We start from the raw sequence: 12,230 nt of genomic DNA, 5'->3' as shown, positions 1-12,230 counted from the left end.
GGATGCATTATATATGTTATATATATAGATGTATGTGTGTGTGTGTGTGTGTGTTTATTTTATTGTATATACATTTTAAATATTTTATTAATTTAGAGATTTTTATTATATATTTGTTTTTATTATATATAGATGTGTATTTCTACTTTATTTTGTTTATGTTTTTATTCATTTAGATATTTATTATTATATATGTATATTTATTATATATTTTATTCTTATAGATATATGCGTGTTTTATTTTATATATATATATATATATATATATATATATATATATATATTAATTTAATTTTTATTTATTTAGATATTTTTATTATTGTATGCATGCATGTATATGCATACATACATACATACATACATACATATATATATATATATACACACACACACACACATGTATATATACACACGCATTATATACGCGTGTTTACACTTTATATATATTATATACATACACACATTGAACTAATTTAGTGTTTTATTTTACATATTTGTAATATTTTTTAATTTATTTAGATATTTGTAATATATGTGTGTATGTGTGTTTATTTTATATATAATTGTAATTTGTATTTAGAGATTAATTATTTTATGTATATTTATTGTATATATGTATTATTCTGCATATATATATGCGTTTATTTTATTTATATATTTTTAATTTTGTATTATTTTTTATTTGCGTGTGTGTATATTTAGATAATTATATCATTGTATGTTTTTATTATATATACATAGTGTGTTTTTATTTATTTATTTATTTAAATATGTGTGTGTATTTATATATAGTGTGTTTGGGATCATTAAATATGTTTAAAAAAAATCTCACCAAGGCTGCATTTATTTATAAAAAATAATATAATATAATATATATATATATATATATATATATATATATATATATATATAAATAATAAACACATGCGTGCGTTTGTGTGTGTGTATATATATATATTATTTTTTATAAATAAATGCAGCCTTGGTGAGATTTTTTTTTTCTTATATATATATATCAGAGGTCGCGTTAACCAAAAATTGTCTGTCATTGACGGAATTTTTTTTAGAAATGACGGAAAATCTGAAGGCCGTCCGTCACTTTGACAGATTACACTGAGGATGATCTATTGTAATTTGTAGCTGTAATTCCCACTCCTGTCCAGTTGGTGGCAAGCGCGCTCCAGTGTGGCAGCATAGCACTGAATCCAGAACAAAAACGAAAGTGTCACATATTTTGAGTTTGAGCTATGAGTTTGATTACATACAGGCGATTACACAGAAGCTACAACGATCTATCACGCCACATTAAAGAGCGCCAAAATGGTATTTATTGCGTGAATTTCCTAATGAAATCGACATAATTTGAAATTTGAGACTTGAGACAGGGTGTGGTGTTGAACATGAAAAGTTAAGCAGTCTCATCTGTTTATCTGTTCTCTTCAAAATAAATATATATATTTTAGTTATTTTTAGGATCATTAAATATTTTTTTTACATTTATTAAATCAAAAATACATGAAAAACTAATATGCAATACCATTATTTCAAATTACTTTATTTAAAAATTTTTTTTTCAATGGTTTTATTTCTGTGATGGCAAAGTTGGATTTTCAGCAGCCGTTATAACATCATAAAATTTCCTATTATTATCAATGTTAATGATTCTTCCCTGAAAAGAAACATTTAAAACAAAATAACAACAAAAATATTCTTTGCTAGAAAGAGCTTTTTTTTTTTTTTTAAATCATTATTTTTAGATTGTACATTATAGTGTTTTGATGCTTAAATTGATTTGCATCTTTCAAATAACAGATTTTTCAAATTTATTTCATACTAATATCAGCAATTTATCAGTTACTGGCCATGAAAATAATTATTGGCTCATCTTTTTCAGCCAGACTTTTAATATCAGTGCATCCCTATACAAAAACCTGAACTTTACCCTTCATCTCATCTTAACACCAGAGAGAGAACGTTTATACATATAGAACAGTACTCACTCCTCATCCTGATCTCTACGGGCACGATCCACATAATCAGCACCGCCTGCACCTCTAGTTTCCCGCTGTCTCGTTCGCTTCCTGTTCCTCACCCCGAGACATATAGCAAGGAGAAGCATGGCAAGACCAGCTCCAACCAGCACAAATGCAACAGACGACGTCTTCCCTTCATCACCGCTGTCACTTCCTTGATTCGTGTTTGTAGCATTCTGAAACGGTGTCATTTCAGAAGGCACTATGCTCCACACGATCATGACCACACCGAGAGCCACCAGGCCCACCCCCAGTGCACAGAGAGCATACTGGGAGCCAGAGCTACTGCCATCTCTACTGGTGGGTGAACGCCTGTTTCCTGAACACAGAGGCTGTCCACTGAAGCACATAGCTGTAAATGCTCCTCTTCAATACTCACGAACATACACTTACCCCGGAAGGGTGGTCCAAATGTGGAGGACGAGAGTAGCACTGTGACATGAAAGCAAAAAAAGAGACAAATGTTAAACATTTCAATGAGGAGGAAATACTTCCTGGAAATGACTGGGAATGGGGCCCAAGTATCAGAAGAAAAGGGGTTCTGTGTTTCAGCTCATTGCAGACAGACTCAACAGCAAAAAAACTATCCTTTTGGCACAATGCCACTCTAAAGGTCAAATAGAAGCATTCGGCATATCATGGAAAGGATTACCATGTATGGACATTGTTTTACAGCAACTTTTCAAAAAAAAAAAAAAAAAAAGTACTACTGTTTTCAAGTCACGTCAGACTCTTATTTTTTTTAAAAATCTTGTCCAATCAACTAAAACTCCACCCATCGCTTTTGTCTGTACATGAGCCCTTACATATTACACTGACCACAGGTCATGATGGTCATAAAATACAGTTTCAGAATTTTATATTGTTCCCACCCAATTGGGTGGTTTTAAATTTGTTTGTGCAGGTAAAAAACGGTTTGGGCGGGTGGACAAAATTTGGCGGTTTTCAAACACCTTAACTGTATAGCATAATTAGTAAAAAAAAAAAAAAAAAAAAAAACCCCCAAGCGTGAATGTACTGCAACCAATCAGTCATCAAGACATTACTAAACATACACGCCCACTCAGCTGATTCTGATGTTGATTCCGCCCACTACACTTAGCCAATCATGATGGATCAACAGCAGATGTAATGTTTCACGAGTGACTGGTTTTTAGTGCGAAAGGGATCCGATTTTGAATGTATAGCTGTATAGTCAAGCGATAACAATGCCAGAGTGGCCTAAATAAAAGTTACATGGTAAAGAGCGGGAGAATGACTTAATTACACATCGTTATTACAATTACAGTTAAATCATCGTTATTACAAATTACGCATTGGATTATCGCACAGTATCAATGAATGACTTTTGACTGTCATGATGTGTGCATGAATAAGTGTGAAATACCCACTAATTACTCTGCTTCCGATCGCTAACATTAACATACTAGGCACTTTTTCCATTTCAATTGGCTTGACTGTTGACACTGCAAATGATGCATGTGTTTTTAGAGAGTTAATTTATTGATTGCCGTGAACATTTAGATTTTATACTTCCTGGACATTTATATTGTTGATAATTCTCTTTAATGTATTCGTCCTAATTTGATCTGTTTTCTTGGGAAATGTATCTTTTTTACATTATTTTGTCATCGTTATTTACTTTTAAAGAGCTAAAAATCTCAATATCAATATCAACCTTGATTGACATCACATTATTTTATTAAGTTAAACTTTTGGGCAGTTTTTTGCTGGCTTGGGCGGGTTTTGTTGAGCTTTTGGGCTGAATATTTGTCCATCTCATCTGGTAACATTGTCTCGATTAGATATGATGACGCATGTTAAGATTCTCCAGATTTCAAATTCAGGCGTTTTAGAAGAGTAGAAAAAAAAAAAAAATTATATTTGAAACTATGCCTGCCACGACAAATCGATGCAATAAGATTCCTGGAACAATTCTGAGATTTTCCAAATGCATTGTGATTCTCTCTGGAATCTATTCTGAGCTTAGTTTTTAAACAGCACACTCAAATTCTCACGAAGAAGAGTGCTGAAGATTACTTGTGTGTTCGGCCTGTAATTGCACCTCGCGAGTTTAATATAAAAAAAGCCCATTATGAACACCCTTGTAATTCACTTTAACCTTTTTGAACTTTATAAATTAAGTTTCAAGCGTGTGTAAGTATTTGAAGGCAAGCAGAGTACGGCTGTTTCTAAAGCATAGTGCCATTTGCTGTCAAATACAAAACTCAGAACCAATTAGAGAGAGAATTGCAGTGCATTCTGAAAATCCCAGAATCGATGCAGAATCATTTCTTGATTTGCAGTCCATCAATTTATTTTTCCTGCCCTATTTTAAACTGGGGAGTTAGTTTTGAAAATGATGCATATGTTTTTTCAGAGTGTGAGATAGTCAGAAAATTTCTTGATTGCCGTTTTGACATAGGCTGGTGTCTACCTGGACATTTATATAATGTATTTGCCCTGATGACGCATGTTAAGAGGTGTGTAGAGGCAACATCATGATGTGTCAATTCTCCAGATTTCAAATCCAGGCATTCTAGAAGGGTGTTAAAAAAAAAAAAAACAGCAGATAGCACTCTAATCTAGTTTTTAACCACACACTTGCTGGTAAAATTAGTAAGAAAGGGGCAAACTTTCAAAAATTTGTTCTTTATACCTTGAAAATGATATATGACTTGTTGGAATCTATTGGAGTCAGCAGAGTTAATTTTGACAAAAATTGAGCTAAATTTGTGTATAGATTCCAAAGCAAAATCACCAAGCAACGCTGCATATTTTCCTCCAATTCCATTCTAAATAATAATTACTATATTAAAATCACAATATAGCTATTTTTTACATTAATCTTTGTTATTAAAAATAAGAACAAAAATGCAAATAAACAGTAGTTTAATCAAGAGTTTTTCTTTAATGTTTGATTAACATTGACACAGATCTATATCAAGACCTACCGTAATGCATGGATCTAATATAATGTTATACATCAGATTTTTCCTCAACCATTAACTAAACGTTCATGTAAAATATAACAGATTATGTTTGTGTGAATTTCGCCAAGACTCTGCGCGCTCTCGGAGAGGCACGTATACACATGCTTTGCAAATGTCAGTCAGCGCGATTGTTTTTATCAGCATGGGTTTGAAAATCATATTTCCCTGGTTTGGACTCATATCATTGAGAATTCGATATGAATATTCACAAAGCTGGAATGCTGCACTGTGCAACAGTGGACCTGTAACTTGTGGTGAGAAGCAGCAGTCGTCCAGAAGTGAGGAGAGAAAAGGTATTCCTCTCAGAAAACGTAAAGATAAAGATAATTTTAGATGTTTAATTTCCATTTGTATTGCTAGAAGAGGGTTTAATGAACTCATTTTAGTGAAAAACTTATTTTGCCTATAGCTCAAAATTAAACTGTGCACATTCCGACTCATTTTGCCAGCACGGGTCACAAATGCTCACGAAGAAGAGTGCTGAACAGTGTTTGCTCATTCCGCTGAGTCATGTAAATTACACCTTGGCTCAGAACGCTTTTATGACGCGAACTTAAAGGTGCCATAGAATGCATTTATACAACATTTTTAAATTGTTCTCTGATATCTACATAGAAGGTATATGTCATAGGAAAGTGCAAAAAATCTCCAGAAATGGTTTTACAGGTCCATTTACAAGCCTAGGATTTGCCCCTAGAATGAAATGCTCTGTTATTTGGAAGCTTCATGAATATTAATGAGCTCTGCTCTGATTGGCTGTTTCACAGAGCTCAATAGCTCGCACATGGATAAAAATATATATTAATTAGGAGCTCTAGCCGCTTTTAATATGCAGTTTGTTGAATCTGCCGTTTTGAATCGCGGATATATTAGTCTGATTACTGTGATGCATGTGCTCTGTGTAAAGTTACAATGCAGAGGGAGTGCTTCTTACCACACAAGTTGAGCTGCGAAATCCTATGTATTGCAATGTAACAGGCTAGCGCTAGCATTAAGCTAACCGTGTCCCTTCAGTGGCTCGCCTTGTTTAACTGAGGTGCTGACATTACCAATGATTGGGCGATGCAAATGTTGGAGGCGTAACTATTAACGATCTCTGGGAAGTTGCGTAACAGACCTGTTATGTTGGAATTGACCTATTTTTCGGTGGTCTTTTGCAAATACTAGATTTATATAAGAAGGAGGAAATGGTGGTGTTTGAGACTCATGGTATGTCATGTCCATGTACTGAACTGTTATTATTTAACTATGCCAGGGTAAATTCAGTTTTCCATTCTATGGCACCTTTAATGTAAACACAGCCCACTGTGAACATCCTTGTAATTCTCTACAACCATTTCGAACTTTATGAATGATTATTTTAGCTTTAAAGGCTTTGAAACACGTTATAACACAGGGTTATTCTGTGTGTTGAGGTCCCCCTTTTTTTTTTTAAATTGCCAATAGCGTTTTGTTTATATCACAGCTTGGGCCAGAATCATTGAGGTCAGTAAAGGCCTGGTCCCAAATGGTTTGCGGACTTACAATGGACGCCTTCATTTTAGCTTTGGAGTGCCTCCTTTGCACACTTCTCCCAAGCTGAGGCGAGCTACGCTGTAGACTTCCACCTGAGTGTCAAAGTGGCTTTACGTCACGAAAGTGAAGACTCAGAGGAAGAATGCAACTGTTTAGGGAGCGATTTGGGACAAGGCCCAAGCTGCATTTGACAGTGTATGGCAGCCACAATCTCATCCACACGGCTATAAAATATACCATTCTGTGTAGAATTCAAACGGGTCCGATTCATTTTATGGTCTGTGCCGACTCATGCATTTGATCCGCTCCGTGCTCTTGTTTCTCTAGACCAGAGCAGACCCTATGTGCTGTGGTGGGTTGGTGTGACACAGCACAAAACCAGACCTTTTTGCCACAATAGAAAGCATATTTACACTGTCTAAATCAGGGGTCACCACACTCGGTCCTGGAGGACCATTGTCCCACAGAGTTTAGCTCCAACCTTAATCAAACACATCTGAACGAGCTATCAAGGTCTTAATAGGTATACTTAAATCTTCCAGGCAGGTGTGTTGAGGCAAGTTGGAGCTAAACTCTGCAAGACACTGGCTCTTCAGGATCAAGTTTGGTGACCCCTGATCTAAATCTTTCCCTATCCCCTACATAGTGCACTATGTGCCATTCAATGTGCAGAAAAGGTTTCAGCGTCTATTTACAGTGTAGGGGGCTGGACACTTTAGATTCTAGAGAGGATTTGATTGGAAAGAAAGTTTGATGAGAAGGTACAGTGCAGGGTGATCTCATCAAAATCACTGATCTATGTTGGTGGAAGTTTAAAATGTTCTTGTAAATGAACATTTTGCCATTGTATTAAAACAAAAAAAAATTCAATTTTGATTTCATGGGGACTTGAAGTGTGTGTAAGTAATTCAAAGCAAATAGAGCATGGTTGTTTCTAAAGCAGGCAGTGAATCTGCGGTTAAAAACTAGGCTCAGAATCTATTCGAGAAAGAATTGCAGTTCTCAATGCATCAATTTATTTTCCCTTTCCTTTCCCATTTTAAACCTGGGTGTTTGTTTCGAGCTTTGAAACTGGCAGTGTTTGTACTGTAGAGTAGGCCTAGCCTGTTTTATGTGCAAACATACAAGAACATTTTGATTTTCCAATTTATGACCACTTACAATAATAAAGCTCAATCATTTTTCTGAGAGTATTTTGTTCTACAAAAAGTGATATTGAAAATGGCAGAAATACAATGTAAATAGAAGTATAGCAATTTTTGGGCATTGTTGATGAACAGCCACAAAGCCTGGCAGAAAATAAAGTGCAACTCATTCAGCCGGTTTATGAGTCAACAAAGCTTGTGCAACAAGACGTTTCCCATCATTCTGTGCATGTGGCAGTACGAAAATAATAAAACATAGATTAAGCATCAATTACACATCTTGTGAACATACTGATCTTCATTTTGTTGCCGAAGCACTAAAAAGCTTTTGTTTTTTGTTGGGATGTGATAAAAGAGAAATGTGCATATAAACTAAACTATGATTTTTAAACTCCAGATGACAACATTAATATTAAACACAGGGTCCGTTTCAACCTGATAAAATAAGTGCATTAAAGAGAATATTTACAAACACTTCTAGTTCTCACATCCACACTCACTTTCATAACATCAACAAAAGCTTTCAACGAACATTCTTGAAAGTAAAGGTTAAGACCCATCAGGAAGACACTGGTTACATGCACTGAAAAAAACAAATCACCTAAAAGTGATCCAGTGCACAGAGGTTAGGCTGCTGCCGTACACTAACTGTTGCCATAACAACACAGCATTGTTCGCTTGTGAATTTGGGCACTTCACTGTGCTCAAAATGAAAATGGGGAAGGGGCGTCATTTTAGGTAAAAGCTACTTTAAATTCACATTAAAACAGGGCAAACAGCCATATTAGCCAAACCAAATTTCATGTTGGTGAATTAATTTTATCCTTGTAAAATGCTCACAATTTTTAATATAATTATACAAGATGTTCTCTTAAAATTCTTCCTCTGTTTTGAGAATGTGCAATATTAGGCGACTCTGGACATACAAGTGATTTTTATGAATGTTTTACATTCTGTGCTCAGGTAGACCGCTAAAAAAGAAATCACGATTGCAGGCTTTGTGACACCTTTCAGGATGACTCATCTGCCTGTGGGAGTCATTTATTTGAGGGGGAAGAGTGAATGGTCAAATATGTTTTATAATATTCACATTTCGATTTACAACAAGTGGCTTGAGGGAAAGGAAATCAAGGATATTTTGAGAGGAATGAGGAATGGACATGGAAAAAGAGACAATCGTCTATGCAGAAAGTACGTGTATATAATTTGAAAAAGCCTTACTTGTTTAGGGGTACTAATAAAACTGGTTTTTCATAGAACAAGACATGACAAGCACTGCAAAATGCAACACTAATTCTAAAACCCTGCATTTGTTTCTAAAGACTGGCAGGAGGAGTCTTGTTCAAAGGGATTTTAGAAATCAATACAATTCATCCTCAGGAAAGAGATGCTGTGAGAAAATGACTCTTCTTTATTTTGCACCATTCTCATCTTAAATGAAGGCAATATATTAATCACATGCAGATTTGGGTACGTGACATGTCTACAAAGGAGTCCATGAGAGCAAAGAACATTAAATTCTGGTCAAAACAAAAGAAACATAAAATAGGGAAATATGACAAAAGACCAGGAAGGCCTGTCCAAATACACAGAGCAACACTTGCTCCCTGTCCTGAAGTAAACAGACATTGAACCACAGGTCAGTAAATGCCCCATCTGAACATGCACCCCGTGACCTTATCTGAGCTTATTCTTACAGAATACAAGGGAGGATAAAATTATAAAATGAATTTGTGTCTTGTCTGGAATACAAATGAGGTTTTATAACACCAGTTACAGAGTAAAACAAGTCCAGTCATGCATAAGCGTATACTCATACTCCAATCATCATAATAAATAATAATACTAAAAAAACAGTTTTGGGGAAAGTTACTTTTAAAACCAATTATGTAACCAATTATGTTACTTAGTTACTTTTTATGGAAAGTGATGTGTTGCGTTATTTTTTAAATCTGGGTAGGGCTTACTTGTTTGTTTTTAATAAAAAGTGTTATTTTTGGCAATATCAATACAGCTCAGGCTGAAGGAAAAGTAAGTTCACGTCTGTACAGTAGAACACAGGAGAAGAAAGTTCAACACTATTCTTTCTAAAAAAGAAAAAAGCATAAATGTTAGTTTATCTAAAGTTATTTTTGCTTATTAGTATAGATGAATTGGATCATCAAAGATCAGCAGCAAAGACACTGGTTATTAAAATGGGATTAAATACATAAAGGATATTTGTGTTGTGTAACATATTTAATTATTGCAGGTTTGCACCATGTTGCAGGTTTGCATTTGACTGTTTTTATTCATTTTGAGGAATACTAAATCTGTGAGATAAAATAATGCATTCACATTTCGTACACCTCCTGATTTCTCTCAACATGGGATAAATGGGAAACAAATAAATGTGAAAAACAAAATAACTGGTGTTACTTAGTTAAAAGTAATTCAGATATTTTAATAACAAAAAATATATTGAGATACAGTGACTATACAGAGTAATCTGTGGCCTTTAAGTAAATTACAAATATGAGATTGTGAACAAAACCTTCACTAATTCAAAGATGGAAAGATGAGCATGTTTTGCATTAATGAGCTATGATGGTGATGTATAATTTTATAGGCTATGTATATTGCCAAATACATACAACTGTTAATAGATGTAGGTTGTTTCATAAAATGTATTTTTTTGTTATTGGTGCGCATTTTGTTCCATTTTCATGTTTGAATTATTATATTAGACTAAAATATATATATATACAGATTTGACAGTGTAATCCATGGTAATTTAAATATCCAACTTAAATATACTCACAGCTTTCAAACTGATACAAGCAGACATTATGATTACCATTGTACATGTAGTTACCATACTACTATTGTTACTGTAGAAACCACATCGAAAATAAAATAAAAATAAAAAATACATTGATTACGTAAACTTACACTGTTTGGACGGGATGCCATTATCATTTTTGATGATTCAGAGAAATTCGCCGGTTACCATGGTAAGCTTTATAAGGGCAACCCTATCAGATCGTATTTCTACTGTTTTTCAGCGTCATTGTTTACAGTACAAAACACCCTGAGAAAATGAATGACCTTCGTGATTTTGATAAAAGAATTTTTTTAAATATTAAAAATGACTGAAAAACTGTAAACAGGACAACTGGAGACAATACTAAAATACTAGTACAATACTAGTTTCCCTCAAAAAACGATGACATCAGATATCAAGATTAAGCGACAGTTTTGCGCACTACAACACGATAAAATATGAATAATTGATGTATGAATGTCATCTTACCGACAAGAAAGAAACGACGAAGACTCTGACTGTCGTTCACGGTATTTTTAAACTATTTGAAACAATGAAAGAAACTTAACAGTGACATCCTAAAGACTCTCCGGTTTTCCTTTCTGTGAACGAAGTTAAACATCTCAACCATGACGATTAACGAAGAACATGTGACAAAAAGAAAATCAAGGTGAAGCTAAAGTTTACGGCCTAACCAAAGTTCCGCAGTGGTTCAACGCCCTTCTTTTTTTTTTTTTTGTCGTGAAAGTACCTGAGGCAGGTGTCGCTCCCAGCCGCAGGTGAAACGGGAGTCCTCAGGGTCCTTTCATCCGTTTAAGGAAAGAAAAGCTGTATGAAAACTCTAACTTCAGTCCCACTCAAGCTGCTTCGACAATTTGTAGACTTAAACAGACAGGAACTTTGTTCAAAATCAAGTCGAGTGCTACCCCTCAATTGTAAAGAGTTAAGAAGGACGCTTGGTCCTAATGCGAGTCGTATTTCATAGAGAAATAACAGCTGTTCGTGCTTCTACAACCCGGAAAAGTATGGGTTTCCCTGGGAATCACCTAAAAGTTTTTACAATAGCCTAAATTAAGGTCTGCAGGTAAAAGTCCTTACTTTTAAGTTTTGTTCCAACATAAATTGCACACAGTCATTTGAAACTAAATTAATGTTTTTAAAATAAGTTCCTGATGCTCACCAAGGATCAATTTACTTGATAAAAAATGTATATAAACAGTAATATTGTGAAGTACAACATTTGTACATTTTAAAATAACTGCTTTCTTTATTTATTCATGTGATGGCAATTATAACAGTATTTAAGTGTCACACATGGATTTATCATTGATAAAACGTTGTTTCAGCATTGTGCCGCTTAAAATTTTTGTGAAAAAGTAACTTTTTTAGGATCCTTTAATGAATAGAACATTCAAAAGAATAATATTTGTTTAAGATAGAATTTATTTTGTAATACACTACCAGTCAAAAGTTTTTGAACAGTAAGAATTTGAATGTCTTCTCTTCTGCTCACCAAGCATGCATTTATTTGATCCAAAGTACAGCAAAAACAGTACACTTTTGAAATATTTTTACTATTTAAAATAACTGTTTTCTATTTGAATATATTTAAATCAAAGCAAAATATTCAGCGTCACTACTCTAGTCTTAAGTGTCACATGATCCTTCAGAAATCATTCATTTTTTAAATTTAAAAGTATTAATTTATATAAACTTAAATATATAGGATGCTTTAAAAGGA

The 12,230-nt window shown here is 34.0% G+C and overlaps 1 protein-coding gene across 1 annotated transcript in view; it reads right to left on the bottom strand.

The window, feature by feature from the left end:
* Positions 1-11,414, bottom strand: part of tmem51b (transmembrane protein 51b) — a 13,683-nt gene extending 2,269 nt beyond the window's left edge. The window contains 2 exon segments of the mRNA XM_073826012.1: positions 2,001-2,465; positions 11,241-11,414. Coding sequence (XP_073682113.1) covers positions 2,001-2,383 — 383 coding nt within the window. The 5' untranslated portion in view covers positions 2,384-2,465; positions 11,241-11,414.
* Positions 11,415-12,230: the final 816 nt, after the last annotated feature.

This window comes from Garra rufa, chromosome 20 (assembly GCF_049309525.1).
Source record: "Garra rufa chromosome 20, GarRuf1.0, whole genome shotgun sequence".
Classification (NCBI taxonomy): Eukaryota; Metazoa; Chordata; class Actinopteri; order Cypriniformes; family Cyprinidae; genus Garra; species Garra rufa.
The sequence above is the reverse complement of the archived record's forward strand: the minus strand, read 5'-3'. Positions and strand labels throughout refer to the sequence as shown.